General features: G+C 41.0%; 1 protein-coding gene across 1 annotated transcript in view; it reads right to left on the reverse strand.

The window, feature by feature from the left end:
• LOC143029930 (uncharacterized) overlaps positions 1 to 21,661 on the reverse strand; it is a 69,776-nt gene that overhangs the window by 5,037 nt on the left and 43,078 nt on the right. The window contains exons 17-20 of the mRNA XM_076193141.1: positions 15,687 to 15,889; positions 10,433 to 10,523; positions 9,483 to 9,598; positions 8,901 to 9,122 (exon numbers count right to left, since the gene is read on the reverse strand). Coding sequence (XP_076049256.1) covers positions 8,901 to 9,122; positions 9,483 to 9,598; positions 10,433 to 10,523; positions 15,687 to 15,889 — 632 coding nt within the window. The remainder of the gene's footprint in view (positions 1 to 8,900; positions 9,123 to 9,482; positions 9,599 to 10,432; positions 10,524 to 15,686; positions 15,890 to 21,661) is intronic.

A 21,661-nucleotide genomic window follows, 5' to 3' on the forward strand; every position in this document is an offset into this window, starting at 1 on the left:
CTCATTTTTCTTTCATGCAAGAAGTCTTGTTTGAGATGAAATGCCTGAGAAGTATGATAGGGGTTACTAGGCTAGATAGAGTGAGAAATGAGGAGGTGAGGAGGAGAACAGGAGTGGAAAGGGAGTTGGGAGATAGGGTTGATGAAAGAGTATTGGGATGGTTTGGACACATGGAAAGAATGAGCAAAGAAAGATTAGTAAAAGAGGTGTGGAAGGCAGAGGTGGAAGGAGTGAACATGAGGGGGCATCCTAGGATGAGATGGATGGATGGGGTAAAAGGGGCATTGGGAAAGAGAGGAATGTCTGTTGAGGAAGGATGGGAGAGGACAGAAGATAGGGGTGAATGGAGAAGGGTTGTGTATGGATGATGCAGTGATACATGAGGGTGAGTGGGTGGGGGATGGGGGGTGAGGGAGTATGTAGGAGAAATAAATTGATGCAGCCCGAAGGGATTTCTCCCCTTCTTCTTTTCTGCATTAGGGGATGGAGAGGGGGCGTCGCCAAATAAATGAAGCAGCTTTGCTGTGGATGTGATGTGTCTTGCGACACTGCTTCTGACCTAGGGCAGTGGACAAAATGCAGGGATGACCCATCATCCAGGAGGTGCCTACATAAGAGGGAGGGAAGATGGTAGAGGGGAGTGGAGTATGTAGGGGATGGAATAGGTGGGAGTAGTTCCTATGGCTTTTTCTTTTGGCTATCTCCTGTGTAAGGGGGAAAAAAGCCTTTGGTATATGTATATATGTATAAATTCCTCAGGAAGTATTTCATGGATAATGGTTGGGAACATATAAAGCTCACTGATGTTACAGTGAACACTATGAATAGTTAGTAAAAATGAGACTGGCATTATACAGATTATATATATACATATATATAATATAGTTTAGGAATGTTACATACATATACCAAAGACTTTTTCCCCTTTATAAGGGAGGTAGCCATAAAACAAAGGCCTAAAATCCACTCCTACCCATTCCATCCCCACATAAATCACTTCCATCCACCCCCCCCTCCCTACCTCTTATCTTGGCTCCTCCTGGGTGATGGGATGATTCATCCCCGCATCTTGCCCCTTGCCCTGGGTCAGAAGCAGTGTCACAAGACACAGCACATCCACATCAAAGTCACTTCATTAAATTGGTGACACCCCACTCTCTGTTCCCTCATACAGAAATGGAGAAGATGGGGAGAAATCCCTTCAGGCTGTGTCAATTTATTTTTCACACATACTCCCTCACCCCCTATCCCCACCTACTCGCTTTCATGCATCACAGCATCATCCATACACAACCATTCTCCATTCACTCCATCTTCTGTCTTCTACTGTCCTTCCTCAACAGACATTCCCCTCATTCCCAATACTCCTTTTACCCCATCCATCCACCTCATCTACCTCTGCCTTTCACACTTTTACTAATCTTTCCTCACTCATTCTTTCCATGTGTCCAAACCATCCCAATACTCTTTCATCAACCCTGTCTCCTAACTACATTTCCACCCCTATTCTCCTCCTCACTTCCTTGTTTCTCACTCTATCTAACCTAGTAACCCCTATAATACTTCTCAAACATTTCATCTCAAACACATTCAAACTCCTCTCTTTCTATGTTCCATGTTTCTGCCCCATACAGTGCTGTTGGCACAATCACTCCTTCATACAATCATATTTTAACATCCATTCTCAAATGTCTGTACCTTATTACATTTTTTAATCCCTCAAGGGATTTACTTGCTTCTCTCAATCTACATTCTACCTCCACCTCCATTCCTACCTTTCCCACCAAGTATCTAAAACTACCCATTTTCTCCAGTCTCTCTCCTTTAATACTCACTTCCAGTCTGCTGCCACTTTCTCCCCTTATACCTCACCACTTTATTTTTACCCACATTTATCTTCAACTTCCTTCTTTTGCACACCTTCCCAAACCCTGTCACTAACTTCCTCAATCCCTCTTCTGATCATACTACAAGTGCAGTGTTGTCAGCAAACAACAACTGGCATATCTCCCACTTTTCTCCATTTTCTTTAACCATCTCCAATCCCCTACGCACTACCCTTGCATTTACTTCTTACACCACCCCATCCATGTATAAACTGAACAGCCAAGGCAACATAACACATCCCTGGTGAAGTCCCAACTAACCCAACTAACTCAAACCACTCACTCTCTCCATTTCTAATTCTAATACAAGCTCTATTATTCTCATAGAAACTCCTGACTACTCTTAAAAGCTTTCCTCCTATATCATATATCTGCAGTACCTCCCACAATGCCTTCCTGTCTACCCTGTCATAAGCCTTTTCCAAATCCATAAATGCCCAAAAAATATCCTTTCCTTTTCTTATACTTTTTCCACATATCTGTCTTACCACAAAAATCTGACCTACACAACCCCTACCTGTCCTAAACCCACACTGTTTCTCACCAATAACTCCCTCTGTTTCTCTCCTAATCCTCTCAATCAAGACTGCCTTCCCAATTACATTTAACAGACTGATCCCTCTGGAACTACTACACTCACACTTGTCCCACTTTCCCTTGTAAAGTGGAAATATACAGGTACTCCTCAGTCCTCTGGCAGTCTACCCTCTCTTAAACAAACATTAAATAACCTTACCAGCCAATCCACCATCACTGTACCTCCTTTTTTCAGACATTCTGCATGACACCCATCCAACCCAGGTGCCTTACCTGCTCCCATCATCTTAACAACTGCCTTCACCTCATGTTTCCTTATTTCTCCTCCCTTTTCTTCACCCATCACTGTCACTTTCTTAGCACTTTCCACTGCAACTACCTTTCCCTCCCTATTCTCCTTCACATTTAGCAACTCCCTAAAATACTCTGCCCATCTTCCTCTTACTGCCATCTCTTTTATTAACATCTCTCCATCTGCAACTTTCACCTTTTCTTCTCAACTTGGTTCACCTCCTCTTCTCTTAATTTCTTTCCAAAATATCTTTTTATTACTTTTGAAAATTTTGGTCATACTCTTACCCCATTTCACATCTGCTCTCCTCTTTGCCTTCTTTATCTTATGCTTTACTTCTCTTTTCTTTGTACCTCTCATATCTCTTGTCCTATTTTGTAACTAATATGTGAATGCTCACTTCTCTTCTACAACCTTCTTTGCTTCCTCATTCCACTATTCAATACCATTCCTTCTATTTCCTTCCACTCCTCTCTCAGCTTCTTCTTGTACTCCTCCTTTTTTTTTCTCATTTAAGCAGTTTATTTTAAGCACCTCCCTATCTTCTATCCTTTTCCTCTTTCTCCAACTGTCCTCCACTTTCAACTTACATACATATATATACCAAGGCTTTTTACCCCTTACAAGGGAGGTAGCCAAAAAGGAAAAGGCATAAATTCATTCCCACCCATTCCATTCCTGAATACACTCCAACCCCTCCACCCTCCCTCTCATCTTAGCACCTCCTGGATGACGGGTCATCTCTGCACCTTGTCCACTGCCCTGGGTCAGAAGCAGTGTCCCAAGACACAGCACATCCACAGCAAGGCCGCTTCATTAAATCGGCGACCCCCCCTCTCCGTCCCCCCATGCATAAAAGGAGAGGACGGGGAGAAATCCCTTCGGGCTGTGTCAAATTTTGCTCACACATACTACCTCACCCCCCATCCCCCCACCCATTCCACCTCATGCATCACAACATCATCCATATACAACCATTCTCCATTCACCCCTGTCTTCTGTCCTCTCCCATCCTTCCTCAACAGACATTCCCCTCTTCCCCAAAGCCCCCTTCACCCCATCCATCCACCTCATCCTAGGACATCCCCTCATGTTCACACCATCCACATCTGCCTTCCATACCTCTTTTACTAGTCTTTCTTCACTCATTCTTTCCATGTGTTCAAACCATCCTAATACTCTTTCATCAACCCTATCTCCCATCTCCCTTTCCAACCCTGTTCTCCTCCTCACCTCCTCATTTCTCACTCTATCTAGCCTAGTAACCCCCATCATACTTCTCAGACACCTCATCTCAAACACATTCAAACTCCTTCCCTCTTCCTCTCTTATGTTCCATGTTTCTGCCCCATATAGTGCTGTTGGCACAATCACTCCTTCATGCAGTCTCCTCTAAGCATCCATTCCCAAACGTCTATTCTTCATTACACTCTTCAATCCACCAAGGCATTTACTCGCTTCTCTCAATCTACATTCTACCTCCACCTTCAGTCCACCTTTTCCTGCCACATTTGCACCCAAGTATCTAAAACTATCCACTTCCTCCAGTCACTCTCCCTTAATGATCACTTCCAGTCTACTGCCACTTTCACCCCTTGTACATCTCATCACCTTACTTTTACCCACATTTATCTTCAGCTTTCTTCTATCACATACTCTCCCAAACTCTGTCACCAACTTCCTCAATCCCTCCTCCGATCCTGCCACAAGTGCAGTGTCATCCGCAAACAACAGCTGACTCACCTCCCACTTTTCTCCATTTTCTTTAACCACCTCCAATCCCTGACCCACTACCCTTGCATTTACCTCTCGCACTACCCCATCCATGTATAAGTTGAACAGCCAGGGCGACATAACGCATCCTTGACGAAGTCCCACCTTTACCTCGAACCACTCACTCTCTCCATTTCTAATCCTGACACAAGCTCTACTACTCTCATAAAAACTCTTGACAGCTCCTAGAAGCTTTCCTCCTATCCATATATCTGCATAACCTCCCACAGTGCCTTTCTGTCTACCCTATCGTAAGCCTTTTCCAAATCCATAAAAGCCCAAAAAACATCCTTCCCCTTTCCTATGGCTTTCTCACATATCTGTCTTACCACAAAAATCTGATCTACACAACCTCTATCCGTCCTAAATCCACACTGTTCCTCAACAATTACTCCCTCTCTTCCTCTCCTAATCCTCTCTATCAAGATCCTCCCATAAGCCTTCCCAACTACACTTAACAAGCTAATCCCTCTGAAACTACTACAATTACACTTGTCCCCTTTTCCCTTGTAAAGTGGAACTATACAGGCACTCCTCCAGTCCTCCAGCACTCTACCCTCTCTCCAGCAAACATTAAATAACATCACCAGCCAGTCCACCATCACTGTACCTCCTTTTTTTAGACATTCTGCATGGCATCCATCCAGACCAGGTGCCTTACCTGCTTTCATCATCTTAACAACTGCCTTCACTTCATCTTTCCTTATTTCTCCTCCATTTTCCTCACTTATCCCGGTCTTTTTCTTAGCATTTCCCACTGCAGCTACCTTTCCCTCCATATCCTCCTTCACATTTAGCAACTCCCTAAAATATTCTGCCCATCTTCCCCTTACTGCCTTCTCTTCCATTATCATCTCTCCATCTGCACCTTTTACCTTTTCTTCTCTACTTGATTCGCCTCCTCTTCCTCTCTTAATTTCTTTCCAATTTTTTTTTATTACTTTCAAAATTTTCTGTCATACTCTTACCCCATTTCACATCTGCTCTCCTCTTTGCCTTCTTTACCTTTTGCTTTACTTCTCTTTTCTTTTCTTTGTACCTCTCATATGACTCCCTCGTCCTATTTTGTAACCAATCTGTGAAAGCTCACTTCTTCTCTTCTACAATCTTCTTTGTTTCCTCATCCCACCATTCACTACCCTTCCTTCTATTTCCTCCTGTCCTTCTTGTTCCACACACCATCCTTGCACACTTTGTGACTCCCTCCTTGAACCATCCCCACTCCTCCTCCACACCTAGCTCTACTCTATCCTTCACTCCCTCCCACCCCTCCAGCTTCTTCTTGTACTCCTTCTCCTTTTCCTTTTCATCTAAAGAGTTCACTCTAAGCACCTCTCTACCTTTTGTCCCTTTCCTCTTTCTCCATCTATCATCCACTCTCAACTTACCTTCCACCAAAAAATGATCTGATATTCCCCCACCCTCTTCCCTTAGCACATGTACATCCTTAACTCTTCCTATCATAATCCTATTTATCACTACATAATCCATTAACGCTCTATCTACCACCCTTCCATCCACCACCCTCTCCCATGTGTACTTATGCTTGACTTTCTTGCAAAAACCTGTATTTGCTATCATCAACTCTCTTTCTAGACACATTTCCACCATCAACTCTCCACTATGATTCTTTCCTGGAACTCCACATTTCCCAACCACTCCATCAATTGGACCATTTCCTACCCTAGCATTAAGGTCTCCCAATACTATTACATTGACATTTCTCCTTAATCTTCTATGCACTCATTTAAATCTATCCAAAAGGCCTCCCTTTCTTCTTCACTCTTCTCACTGCCAGGCCCATATGCACTTACAAAGACCCACATCTCCTTTCCTAGTTTCACCTTCATCCACACTATCCTTGAGGAAACCTCCTTCCACTCCACTACACGTTTACCTATCTCTTCACTTACTAGAATAGCCACCCCTTCCCTCCCTCGCCCTCTCTTCACTCCTGATAACCTCCCACTTACACTCCCAAACTCGCCCTTCCCTTTCAACTTAGTTTCACTCAAAGCCAACACATCCATCTTTCTTCTCACAAACATACTACCTATCTCTTCCCTTTTACTCTCATCTGTACCACATCCATGCACATTAAAAGACCCAAACCTTAGGGTGCTGGTCAGAAAACTCCCAGACCCTCTTATGCCTTTACTTTTTCTTTTAGGAATGTCCCCTGTGGGGCTACAAGGAGAAGGATGCCTAGTCCCAATCCCTGTCCCTTACTTCTCGCCTTTTACGATCCAAGTGGAAATACTTGGTGGTAGTATTCTTTTCCCCCACCACAATTTTTTTTTATCTTATATTCCTGTGCTCTCTTCTCTTAGAACATGTACATTCTTAACTCTTCCTACTATTCTCCTAGTTACCACTATATAGTCAATTAATGCTCTACCACCCTTCCATCCACCACTCCCTCCCATGTGTACTTATGCTTGACTTTCTTCCTAAATATTGTATTTGCTATCATCAACTCTCTACACACATCTCCACTATCAATTCTCCACTACAATTCTTTCCTGGAACTTCACATTTCCCATCCACTCTGTCTATTGGTTCATTTCCTACCTTGGCATTAAGGTCTCCCAATACCACATTGACATTTCTCCCTATACCTTCTATGCATTTACTTAAATCTATCCAAAAAGCCTCCCTTTCCTCTACACTGATCTCGCTACCAGGTCCATATGCACTTACAAAAACCCACATCTCCTTTTGCAGTTTCACCTTCATCCACTTTAACCTTGAAGAAACCTCCTTCCACCCCACTATATGCTTACCTATCTCTTCACTTACTTGTATAGCTACCCCTTCTCTCTCTCATCCTCTCTTCACTCCTGAGAACCTCCCAACTACACTCTCAAACTCAAACTCACCACTCCCTTGCAACTTAATTTCACTCAATACCAACACATCCATCTTTCTTCTCACAAACATACTGCCTATCTCTTTCCTTTTACTCTCATCTGTACCACATCTATGCACATTAACCCCTTCCATATGGTGCCGCACACGTAGGCGTCATGGGGAGCGAGTGTATTCGCGAGGCTGCCATATCGGCGTCTTGATTATATTTATTGTAGTCGCCCCTCCATAATGACATTCTTTCTAATTCTTTTGTAATCGCATTTTCTATGGTTATCAAAATTCACGGGTGAAGAGAGAACGATCGATATAAGCGGTGACTATATTTTATGATGCGAGTATTATTACGACACGTCGTACGGCTGGCATTGGCTGCTGCCACCGAGATCTAAGTCCATGACGCCTACGTGTGCGGCACCGTATGGAAGGGGTTAAAAGACCCAAACCTTGGTAATGGTTAGAAAACTCCTCCCAGACCCTCTTATACCTTTGCATTTTTTAGGAATATCCCCTTTGGGGCTACAGGGAGAATGATGCCTAGTCCTATCCCCGTCCCATTTTTTGTCGCCTTTTATGACTCAAGTGGAAATACTTGGTGGCAGTATTCTTTCCCCCCACCACAGGGTTTGGCAAAATGAGAAAATAAATATTCAGAGAAGTGGTACAGGACAATAACAAGAGTGGAGGGACAGCATAATTGAGGGACAGTTGCAGTATAATAAAGTATCAGCTGCATACTACTTAGCACCTTTTAACCCCACACTAACATGCAGCCAATACCCCAGACAGGGAGTTTAGGAATGTTAAGACATGAAAACTTATGGTATGTACTACAAAATACTTTATGAACCAAAAGGACTTTCATTTGTCTTATTACTGTATAGAATCTTCTACTATAAAACTAAGCTGCTATTATTATCATGTATATCCAAGTATAGTTTCAATTTATATTATTAATTCTCTGTGCAAAAATTTGGGGGTTGCGGTGGTAATTTTTAGGAGTTAAATTTTAACTTGATGATAATTGACTAAATATTCAAATGGATTGGGAGAATGCAAATGTCTACTTAGAACAACATTATTGAAATGTGGAATTCAATTAAATTGTACAAACCACATGGTGCACATTGTACTGACCATGTGACAAGCACCAGAAAGGAGGCACTGTGATCTGAAGCACATACCTGCATGATCGGCTTGACCTGACACTGACCCAATCTAATGTAATTAGAGATAATCATGAATAACAGGGGCTTCCTCATGTGTTATATAAATATGGATTTGGGCCACATGTAAAAACAGTCCAGCTATGACCTAACCAAATAAAGGTCTCCTGCCCACCATGTCTCTCTCTCTCCCTCCCTCCTCCACCATATCTCTCTCTTTCTCTCTGTCCCCCTCTGCCCCTGCTATCTCTTTCTCTTGTTCTCTCTTTCTCCCTACTATGTGGAAAACTCATTGTCTTTGAGGTCAGCCAAAGCCACTGGTGTTGACCTCAGGTTACCCAAAGGCACCAGTGTTCGGTGAAGGGAATTAAGTCTTACAATGTGGTGACAGAGACATTACACACAATCTCAGCAGCGCCTTCCAGGAAGATTTTCCTAGCTCTCTCTATCTTAGGGGCAAGGAAAGGTGTGTCCACTCCACTAGAAATGGTTACTGAGGTCTTGTCGCAAGGTATAGTTGCTGCCAACACATCCAGATCTGTTTTCAGGGTTGTACTGGCATCAGCAGCTATAGCAAATACGGTGTACCTTGTTGGACTCCTGAAGAAAGAAAGAACAGTGACTATAGGTTACAATGATTACCAAGATAATGACCAAATATATATTAGGACCAAGATAATATACAAGGTCCCCTGTGGAGCTAGACCATCTAAATTACCCACTCATGGCCTCTCCACATCAAGCATAGAGCACATCTGCAGATATATACTTATACATAAATCCTTACTCTAGGGTCTTTTCCCCATTATAAAGGGGATGGCTTATTCAAAGCAAGCATTAACTCCACATATATCCAAAACCCATTCATTCCCCTTCTATCTTAGCACATTGTAGATAAAAGGTTATCCCTGTTCCCACCATGCAACTTAGGTCAAAGGAAATGTAGCAAGACATTCCAACTCCATAGCAGGGCCTGACAGCTGGAGCTGGTTGACCCCCACTGTTTCATTATATAGCACCCACACCCCAACCCATGCATATGCAGATGAGCTAACAATAACAACCCAACTACACAACTACAACATGAGACCCAAAATCACACAAATCTACCTCTATATATTGGAACTATGGTTGACACAAAACAGAATGTCTGCATCTCCTCAGAAGTCATCAATAACACTGCTTAGTTCTGAGTACCATGACTAAAGAGCACCCAATAATCAGATTAAATGGTCAACCTCTCCCACAAAATGCATACGTATATATATCAAGGGGTTTTCCCCCTTACACAGGAGGTATCTAAAGTTAAAGGCATAAATCCACTCCCATCCATTTCACCTCCACATACTCCACTCCAATTCACCATCCCTCCCTCCCTCTTTTCTTGGCTCCTCATGGATGAGAAGTCATTCCCGCATCTCGTCCACTGCCCTGGGTCAGAAGCAATGCAGCCAGATGCAGTACATTTACAGCAAGACCGCTTCATTTAATCGGTAGCTCAAGTATCTACAACAATCTGCCCACAGTGTCCCACATGTCCATCTAAAAACACACATTCAGATGGGAAATTCTATACTTAACCCATTAAACTCCGATGACAAGATGTCTTGTCATTTGGTCAAATAAAAAAAAAAAATCATAAAACACCAAAATGTTTGATCAAACACCAGAAAAATATGACGTCAGTCCTCGCTTCGCTCGCTTCACGAAGCGAGGACTGACGTCATATTTTTCTGGTGTTTGATCAAACATTTTGGTGTTTTATGATTTTTTGTTTTATTTGACCAAATGACAAGACATCTTGTCATCGGAGTTTAATGGGTTAACTAACAAAGAAATCACTATTATAACGAGCAAGAATTACACTAGCATACCTACCTTTAGCTCACCACCCTAAAATGAAAGAGTACCTGCAGAAAGTTGGTTTTAATACACCCATACTGATTCATCTTGCAGGACCATTTGTAGGTACCCATCAGTGATGAACTATGTGCAGTGTATCTGTAGGTACCCATCAATGATAAATTATGTGCAGTACTCACTTGTTAACCCTGTGGTGGGGGAAAAGAATACTGCCACCAAGTCTTCCCACTTGAGTCGTACAGGGCAACAAAAAAATGGGATGGGGATAGGACTAGTCATCCTTCTCCCTGTAGCCCTAAAGGAGACATTCCTAAAAAATGTAAAGGCATAAGAGGGTCTAGGAGTTTTCCAATCAGTACCCTAAGGTTTGGGTCTTTTAATGTGCATGGATGTGGTACAGATGAGAGTAAAAGGGAAAAGATAGGCAGTATGTTTGTGAGAAGAAAGATGAGAGTTTGAGAGTGTAATTGGGAGGTTCTCAGGAGCGAAGAGAAGACGAGGGAGAGACGGGGGGGGCAATACTAGTAAGTGAAGCAATAGATAAGTGTGTAGTGGAGTGGAAGGAGGTTTCTTCAAGATTAATGTGGATGAAGGTGAAACTGGGAAGGGAGATGTGCATTTTTGTAAGTGCATATGGGCCTGGTAGTGAGAAGAGTGTAGAGGAAAGGGAAAGATTTTTGGATGGATTTAAATGAGTACATACAGGGATTAGGGAGAAATATCAATGTAGTGGTATTGGGAGACCTTAATGCTAGGGTAGGAAATGAATCAATAGATGGGGTGGTTGGGAAGTGTGGAGTTCCAGGAAAAAATCATAATGGAGAGTTGATAGTGGAGTTGTGTCTAGAGTTGATGATAGCAAATACAGCGTTTAGGAAGAAAGCCAAGCATAATTACACATGGAAGAGGGTGGTGGATGGAAGGGTGGTAGACAGAATGTTAAAGGTCTATATAGTGGTAACCAGGAGTACAGTAGGAAGAGTTAAGGATGTACAAGTTCTAAGGGGAGAGAGTGGAGGAACATCAGATAATTTTTGGTGGAAGGTAAGTTGAGAGTGGAGGATAGATGGAGAAAGAGGAAAAGGACAGAAGGTAGGGAGGTGCTTAGAGTAAACTGCTTAAATGAGAAAGAAAAGGTGTGTAAAGTTGGTGTGTGGAACAAGGAGGATGGGAGGAAATAGAAGGAAGGGTAGTGAATGGTGGGATGAGGAAGCAAAGAAGGTTGTAGAAGAGAAGAGAGTTTTCACAGATTGGTTACAAAATAGGATGAATTATATGAGAGGTACAAAGAAAAGAGAAGTAAAACATAAGACAAAGGAGGCAAAGAGGAGAGTAGATGTGAAATGGGGTAAGAGTATGACAGAAATTTTTTAAATAAAAAATATATTTTGGAAGGAAATTAAAAGAGGAAGAGGAGACAAATCAAGTAGAGAAGAAAAGGTAAAAGGTGAAGATGAAGAGATGATAACAAAAGAGAAGGCAGTAAGAGGAAAATGGGCAGAGTATTTTAGGGGGTTGCTAAATATGAATGAGGATAGGGAGGAAAAGGTAGTTGCAGTGGGATGGGCTAAGAAAATTGACTGTGATGAGTGAGGAAAATGGAGGAAAAATAAGGAAAGATGAAGTGAAGGCAGTTGTTAAGATAATGAGAGCAGGTAAGGCACCTGAGTTGGAGGGATGCCATGCAGAATGCCTGAAAAAAATGAGGTACAATGATGGTGGATTGGCTGGTGAGGTTATTTAATGTTTGTTTAAGGGAGGGTAGAGTGCTGGAGGACTGGAGGAGTGCCTGTATGGTTCCACTTTACAAGGGAAAAGGGGACAAGTGTAATTGTAGCAGTTTCAGAAGGATCAGCTTGTTAAGTGTAGTTGGGAAGGCTTATGGGATGGGCTTGATAGAGAGGATTAGGAGAGGAAGAGAGGGAGTAATTGGTGAGGAACAGCGTGGGTTTAGGACAGGTAGAGGTTGCATAGATCATATTTTTATGGTAAGACAGATATGTGAGATAGTTATTGGAAAAGGTAAGGAAGTTTTGGGGGCTTTTATGAATCTGGAAAAGGCTTATGACAGGGTAAACAGGAAAGCATTGTGGGGACTATTGCAGATATATGGGATAGGAGGAAAACTTTTAAGAGCAGTCAAGAGTTTGTATGAGAGTAGTAGAATTTGTGTTAGGATTAGAAATAGAGAGAGTGAGTGGTTTGAGGTAAAGGTGGGACTTGGTCAGGGATGTGTTCTGTTGCCCTGGCTGTTCAATTTATATATGGATGGGGTGCTGTGAGAGATAAATGTAAGGGCAGTGGGTCAGGGATTGGAGATGGTTAAAGAAAATTTAGAAAAGTGGAAGATAAGCTAGTTGTTGTTTGCTGACGACACTGTGCTTGTAGCAGGATCAGAGGAGGGATTGAGGAAGTTAGCGACAGAGTTTGGGAAAGTGTGTGAAATACTTGGGTAAAAGTAAGGTGATGAGATGTAAAGGGGAGACAGTGGCAGCAGACTAAAAGTGAGTATTAAGGGAAAGAGACTGGAGGAAGTGCCTTGCTTTGGATACTTGGGTGTGAATGTGGTGGGAAAGGGAGGAGTGGATGTGGAGGTAGAATGTAGAATGAGAAAAGCCTTGGGGGATTAAAAAGTGTAATGAGAAATAGACATTTGGGAATGGATGCTAAGAGGAGATTGTATGAAGGAGTGATTGTGCCAACAGCACTGTATGGGGCAGAAACATGGAACATAAGTGAGGAAGAGAAGAGGATTTTGAATGTATTTACCTATTTGTATTTTATGGGAAGAGAGCTATGCTTGTATTGACCCACTTCTGTATCTTTCAACATCCAGTTTGATCTTAAATTCATGTATAGTTTTTGCATTCACTGTTTCTTCATTCAGTTTGTTCCAGATATCTATCACTCTGCATGGGAAATTATTCTTTTCCAGATCTCTTCTGTAACTATCCTTTTTAAGTTTCATTTTGTGTCCTCTGGTTTTTCTTCTATCCCACTATAATAAGTCATCTCTATCAAGGACTTCCATCCCTTTCATAATTCTATAAATGATTAGCAGGTCTCCTCTTTCTCTTCTTTGTTCCAGGGTAGGTAGTTCGAGTTTGTCCAATCTTTGTATGTCAAGTTGGAGAGTGTTGGTGCCACCTTTGTTGTTGCCCTTTAAATTCTTTCTAATTTCTTTATGTTTTTTTTAATACTAGGTGTCCATAGTGTCACAGTGTACTCCAATTTTGGTCTTATTAATGTAACTAATAATTTCCTTACCATTTCTTCATCCATGTAGTCAAAAGTCGCTTTCACTGATCTATATTGAAAGTTTGAAATGAAGTGCCTGTGAAGTATGATAGGAGTTACTAGGCTAGATAGAGTGAGAAATGAGGAGATGAGGAGGAGAAGAGAGGTGGAAAGGGAGTTGGGACACGTTGATGAAAGAGTATTGGGATGGTTTGGACACATGAAAAGAACGAGTGAAGAAAGACTAGTAAATGAGGTGTGGAAGGCAGATCTGGAAGGAATGAACATTAAGGGGCAACCTAGGATGAGATGGATAGATGGGGTAAAAGGGGCTTTGGGGTAGAGGGGAATGTCTGTTGAGGAAGGATAGGAGAGGACACAGGATAGGGGTGGATGGAGAATGGTTGTGTATTTACCTAGTTGTATTTTGCGGGAAGGGGAACTATGCTCGTGGTGTCCCGCCTTTGCATCTCGCAGTGTCTAGTTTGTTTTTAAACTCATTATCCAGTTTGTTCCAAGAAAACTTTTTCTTCAGTTCTCTTCTGTAGCTATGTTTTTTTTTTTTTTTCTTTCCATGTCCTCTTGTGTTTCTCTTGTCCCAGTTTAGTAAGTCCTCTCTATCGGGATCTCTGTGCCTTTCATGATTCTGTAGATGGTCAGTAGGTCACCACCTCTCTCTCTTCTTTGCTCCAGCGTCGGTAACTCCAGTTTAGCCAATCTCTCCTCATATGATAGGTTTGTAAGTGCAGGTGCCATTTATGTTGCTGCTCTCTGGATTCTTTCTATTTTCTTTATATTCTTTTTAGTAATGGGTGACCACAATGTTGCCGCATACTCTAGTCTAGGCCTTATCAATGTAACCAATATTTTTTTTTTATCATGTCTTCATCCAAGTATACAAATGCCACTTTTATTGATCTTAGTAAGTTGTAAGCCTCTCTGACAATTTTGTTAATCTGTTTATCATAGGATAAGTCGTTTGTGATAATTACTCCCAAATCTTTTTCGGATCCTACCTTCTTTACCTCCTTAGTTCCAATTGTATATTTTCCTGATATTCTGTTTTTGCTTTTTCCAAACTCTATTATGCTACACTTCTTAGTATCAAAGTCCACTTCCCATTTCTGACTCCAGTTCCATACCTTATTCAGGTCTTCCTGCAGTGCTTCACAGTCCTTATCAGTTTCTACTTTCCTTAACAGTTTGGCGTCGTCTGCAAAGAAGCTCATGTAACATTTCACATCCTCATCCATGTCATTCACATAAATAGCAAACATTATTGGTGCCAATACAGATCCTTGCAGTACTCCACTGATCACCTCTTTCCAATCTGATTATTTTTCTCTGAGCACTACTCTCATATTTCTACCAGTCAGGAAGTCCTCCATCCATTTTAGTAGGTTCCCTTGTATTCCACCTATGTGTTCCATTTTTTTTTAGTAATTTTCTGTGTGGTACTTTGTCAAAAGTTTTTTGCAAGTCTATGAAGGCACAATCAGCCCATCCAATTCTTTCTTGCACTATGTCTATTAGTCTTGAGTAGAAGCATATTAAGTTTGTGGTGCATGATCTTCTTTGTCTGAACCCAAATTGTCTTGGGTTTATCATGTTGTTGTCTTCTAGATGTTTTACCCATCTATTCTTGATGATTTTCTCACAAATTTTGGCTATAGTACTTGTTAGTGATACTGGCCTATAGTTGGTGTATGGATGATGCTATAATGCATGAGGAGTGAAAGGGGGATGGGGGGTGAGGGAGTATGTGTGAGAAATAAATTGATGCAGCCTGAAGGAATTTGAGAGGGGGTGTTGCTGATTTAAGGAAGAGGCCTTCTTGTGGAGGTGTTGTGTCTTGCGACACTGCTTCTGACCCAGGGCAGTGAGCAAGATGCAGGGATGACCTATCATCCAATAGGTGCCAAGCTAAGAGGGAGGGGAGAGGGTGGAGGGGAGTGGAGTATGTTGGGGATGGAATGGGTGGGAGTGGTTTTTATGCCTTTGTTTTTTGGCTACCTCCCTTGTAAGGGGGAAAAAAGTCTTTGATATTTGTATGTATGTACTCACTTGTAGAGATGTGAAAACAGGAGGGGATTTTCCAGTTCTTTGGTCTGGTATATAGCATTCGCAAATTTCTCTGTACACAATTCTTGGTCTCCATAGGTGAAGATTGTGCCATCACCGAAGCTGACCATGAAGCAGGTCTTTTGATGAAGCAAAACAAACGAAGCAGAAAACTGCACAACATTCTCAAGGGGGTCATCTGTTTCCTGAAGAAAAGAAAGAAAAATATATTAATGTGTGTATGTATGAATGAATTTTTGTATGAGTGTATATATATATATATATATATGTATATATGTATATATATATTATATGTAGATATATCATATATATATATGTATATGTGTATATATACATATATATATATATATGCAGACAAACCACTGGGAAAATGAAAGAGATGAGACCGAGCGCTTTCGTCTATTCAGACATTTTCAAGGTATAGATACATAAAAGAGACAAGTATATATACTCAGAGGGTTAAGGTGGATCTCTCCCAGTGCCATATTGGCTCAAGTGTCCGGACATTTGGTTTACAATTTTTGTTATGATAAATTCATCCAATTTGTATAATCCTTGACTTAAATTTAAATTATTAACAAATGTATTCTTGATCAGACTGGATTCTATGATGTTTCTGTTCAAATAAGAATTACTTTTGACAATTACTTTAGCTTCATTCCAATTGATACAATGGTTAAAATCCCTAAGATGGACAAATAACGCGTTGGACGTTTGACCACTTCTAACGCTATATTTGTGTTGCTTTATTCTAACATTTAATTCCTTTCCAGTCTGACCAATATAGCATTTGTTGCAATCTTTACATGGAATTTTATATACACAGCCTTCCTTATTTTCAGGGGAATTTTTAATCAAAAGACTTTTGACTGTGATGGAGTTCCTAAAAATGGTTTGGATGTTGAAATTCTTAAGAATATGCGGCAATTTAATGAAGTTGTCATGATAAGGAAGAACGAGAAGATTTTTAGAATTAAATTTTTCTTTAGTTTTGTCATCAAAATAAGACTTTCTAGCCATTTTTTGAGAAATTTCAATTAGATGATTTGGATACTTTAATTTTAAAGCTATGTCATTTATTCTTGAGAATTCATCATCCAAAAACTCCGGACTACAAATCCGATAAGCACGAAGGTACATTGAAGATAACACAGATGCTTTGGTCCTGTAATGATGAGAAGAGTAAAAATGGACATATGAAAGAACATTGGTGGGTTTCCTATAAACATCAGATTTGAAAGACCTTTCGTTTCTGTATATCAATACATCAAGGAAAGGTAATTGATTATTTTGTTCTATTTCCATGGTAAAATTGATTGAAGGGACTAAGGCATTAAGTTGTGACAAGAAAGTTGACGGGTCAGCATTAACAGGCCAAATGCACAAAATATCATCAATGTACCTAAACCAAGTAACATTTTGGGGGAGAATATTGGGTAACAACTTTGTTTCAAAAAATTCCATATAAAGATTGCTAAGAATTGGAGAAATCGGATTACCCATTGCCATACCGAAATTCTGTAAATAATAGTTACTGTTAAACACAAAATGAGATTCCAAAACACACAATTTAATTAAATAAAAAATGGTGGCAGTCGGCAGCGGTAAATCAAATTTCTCCAATTCTTCTTCAAGATACACTAATAAATCAAAAACCGGAACACGGGTAAATAACGAAGTGATATCTCTCGTCCATATATATATATATATATGTATATATATATATATATATATATATATATATATATGTATGTATATATATATATATATATATATATATATACACACACACACACACTATACAGGCACTCCTCCAGTCCTCTGGCACTCTACCCTCTCTTAAACAAACAATAAATAACCTTACCAGCCAGTCCACCATCACTGTGCCTCCTTTTTTCAGACATTCTTCATGACATCCATCCAACTCAGGTGTCTTACCTACTTTCATCATCTTAACAACTGCCTTCACTTCATCTTTCCTTATTTCTCCTCCATTTTCCTCACTCATCACGGTCATTTCATTTTCTTAGCGTTTCCCACTGCAACTACCTTTCCCTCCCTATCCTAATTCACATTTAGCAACTCCCTAAAATATTCTGCCCATTTTCCTCTTACTGCCTTCTCTTCCATTATCATCTCTCCATCTGCAGTTTTTATTTTTTCTTCTCTACTTGAATCGCCTCCTCTTTCTCTCTTAATTTCTTTCCAAAACATTTTTTTATTACTTTCAATTTTTTTTGTCATACTCTTACCCCATTTCACATCTGCTCTCTTCTTTGCCTCCTTTATCTTATGCTTTACTTCTCTTCTCTTTTCTTTGTACCTCTCAGGTTATTTTCTCATCCTATTTTGTAACCAATCTGTGAAAACTCGCATTTTCTCTTCTACAACTTTCCTTGCTTCCTCATCCCACCACTCACTACCCTTCCTTCTATTTCCTCCCATGCTCCTTGTTCCACACACCATCTATGCACATCTTGTGACTCCCTCCTTGAACCATCACCATTCCTCCTCCACTCCTAGTTCTAGTCTATCCTTCACTCCTTCCCACTCCTCTCTCATCTTCTTCTTGTATACCTCCTTTTCTTTCTCATTTAAGTAGTTCACTCTGAGCACCTCCCTATTTTCTGTCCTTTTCCTCTTTCTCCATCTATCCTCCACTCTCGACTTACCTTCCACCAAAAAATGATCTGACATTCCCCCACTCTCTCCCCTTAGAAGATGTACATCCTTAACTGTTCCCACTATACTCCTGGTTACCACTATATAGTCCTTTAACACTCTATGTACCACCTATCCACCACCCTCTCCCATGTGTATTTATGCTTGACTTTCTTCCTAAACACTATTTGCTATCATCAACTCTCTAGACATATATCCACCATCAACTCTCTTCTATGATTTTTTCCTGGAACTCCACACTTCCCAACCACTCCATCTATTGGTTCATTTCCTACCTTAGCATTAAGGTCTCCCAATACCACTACATTGACATTTCTCCCTAATCCCTCTATGCACTCATTTAACTCCATCCAAAAAGCCTTCCTTTCCTCCACACTCTTCTCACTACCAGGTCCATATGCACTTACAAAAACCCATACCTCCCTTCCCAGTTTCACCTTCATCCACATTAATCTTGAAGAAACCTCCTTCCACTCCATTACATGCTTACCAATCTCTTCACTAACTAGTATAGCCATCCCTTCTCCCCCTTGTCCTCTCTTCACTCCTGAGAACCCCCCGACTACATTCCCAAACTTACACTTGCTCCTCCCTTTCAACTTAGTTTCACCCAGTGCTAACACATCCACCTTTCTTCTCACAAACATACTGCCTATCTCTTCCCTTTTACTCTCATCTGTATCACATCCACCCACATTAAAAATGGGTAGAAACAACTCTGCCAACCATGTAGTAAAACCATGTAGTAAATGAATGGAATAAACTTCCTGCAGAGGCAGTTCATTGTAGGTACATTTTGAAGTTTTAAGATTTATTTAGAAAAACACCCAAGCAATATGATGTAATGCCTGCTATTTATTTTTATTTATTTGTTTATTATTGTTTATCTTTATTTTTATTATGTATTTATTGTCTGGGGTGTTGGCTGCATGTTATTGTGGCAAAGTAGCATGCAGTTGATACTTTAGGGTCTATACAGGGTGCCCCTATGGACCAGAGTCACACATCATTTTGTCTGTGATAAAGGAAAACTCTGTTTATAGAGAAATGATGACACTTTTATACTATGACTGTCCCTCTGTTATGCTGTCCCCTAACCCCTTGTTATTGTCCTTTACAATTTCTCTGAATATTCATTTCCTTTTTCACCTACCTTCCCTGTGGTGGGGGAAAAGAATACTACCACCAAGTATTTCCACTTGGATCGTAAGAGGCGAGAAGGAAGGGACGGGGATTGGGACTAGGCATCCTTCTCCTTGTAGCCCCACAGGGGACATTCTTAAAAAAAGTAAAGGCATAAGAGGGTCTAGGAGTTTTCCAACCAGCACCCTAAGGTTTGGGTCTTTTAATGTGCGTGGATGTGGTACAGATGAGAGTAAAAGGGAAGAGATAGGTAGTATGTTTGTGAGAAGAAAGATGGATGTGTTGACTTTGAGTGAAACTAAGTTGAAAGGGATGGGCGAGTGTAAGTTTGGGAGTGTAAGTGGGAGGTTATCAGGAGTGAAGAGAGGGTGAGGGAGGGAAGGGGTGGCCATATTAGTAAGTGAAGAGATAGGTAAACGTGTAGTGGAGTGGAAGGAGGTTTCCTTAAGGATAATGTGGATGAAGGTGAAACTGGGAAAGGAGATGTGGGTTTTTGAAAGTGCATATGGGCCTGGCAGTGAGAAGAGTGTAGAAGAAAGGGAGGCATTTTGGATAGATTTAAATGAGTGTATAGAGGATTTTGGGAGAAATGTCAATGTAATAGTACTGGGAGACCTTAATGTTAGGGTAGGAAATGATCCAATTGATGGAGTGGTTGGGAAATGTGGAGTTCCAGGAAAGAATCGTAGTGGAGAGTTGATGGTGGAGATGTGTCTAGAAAGAGAGTTGATGATAGCAAATACAGTGTTTTGGAAGAAAGTCAAACATAAGTACACAAGGGAGAGGGTGGTGGATGGAAGGGTGGTAGATAGAGCGTTAATGGATTATGTAGTGGTAAATAGGATTATGATAGGAAGAGTTAAGGATGTACATGTGCTAAGGGGAGAGGGTGGGGGAATATCAGATCATTTTTTGGTGGAAGGTAAGTTGAGAGTGAAGGATAGATGGAGAAAGAGGAAAGGGACAAAAGGTAGGGAGGTGCTTAGAGTGAACTCTTTAAATGAAAAGGAAAAGGAGAAGGAGTACAAGAAGAAGCTGAAGGAGGAGTGGGAGGGAGTGAAGGATACAGTAAAACTAGCAGTGGAGGAGGAATGGGGATGGTTCAAGGAGGGAGTCACAAAGTGTGCAAAGATGGTGTGTGGAACAAGAATTACAAGAGGAAATAGAAGGAAGGGTAGTGAATGGTGGGATGAGGAAACAAAGAAGGTTGTAAAAGAGAAGAAGTGAGCTTTCACAGATTGGTTACAAAATAGGATGAGGAAGTCATATGAGAGGTACAAAGAAAAGAAAAGAGAAGTAAAGCAAAAGGTAAAGGAGGCAAAGAGGAGAGCAGATGTGAAATGGGGTAAGAGTATGACAGAAAATTTTGAAAGTAATAAAATGATGTTTTGGAAAGAAATTATGAGAGGAAGAGGAGGCGAATCAAGTAAAGAAGAAAAGGTAAAAGGTGCAGATGGGGAGATGACAATGGAAGAGAAGGCAGTAAGGGGAAGATGGGCAGAATATTTTAGGGAGTTGCTAAATGTGAAGGAGGATAGGGATGGAAAGATAGCTGCAGTGGGAAATGCTAAGAAAATGACCGTGATGAGTGAGGAAAAGGAAGGAGAAATAAGGAAGGATGAAGTGAAGGCAGTTGTTAAGATGATGAAAGCAGGCAAGGCACCTGGTCTGGATGGATGCCATGCAATGTCTAAAAAAAGAGGTACAGCGATAGTGGATTGGCTGGTGAGGTGGAAGGTTAATGTTTGCCGGAGGACTGGAGGAGTGTCTGTATAGTTCAAAGGGGAAAGTGTGAATGTAATAGTTTCAGAGGGATTAGCTCTTGTTAAGTGTGTTGAGAATCTGATGGAGAGGATTTGGACAGAGGAGTAATTGGTGAGGAACACAGTGTGGATTTAGGATGGGTAGAGGTTGTAGATCAGCATCTTTGTGGTAAGACAGATATGTGAGAAAGCTATAGGAAAGGGGAAGGATGTCTTTTGGGCTTTTATGGATCTCGAAAAGGCTTACGACAGGGTAGACAGAAAGGCACTGTGGGAGGTTTTGCGGATATAGGAGGAAAGCTTCTAGGAGCTGTCAAGAGTTTTTATGAGGGTAGTAGAGCTTGTGTCAGGATTAGAAATGGAGAGAGT

Source organism: Oratosquilla oratoria, chromosome 11 (genome assembly GCF_046742065.1).
Source record: "Oratosquilla oratoria isolate Oo_2021 chromosome 11, ASM4674206v1, whole genome shotgun sequence".
In the NCBI taxonomy this organism is placed as follows: Eukaryota; Metazoa; Arthropoda; class Malacostraca; order Stomatopoda; family Squillidae; genus Oratosquilla; species Oratosquilla oratoria.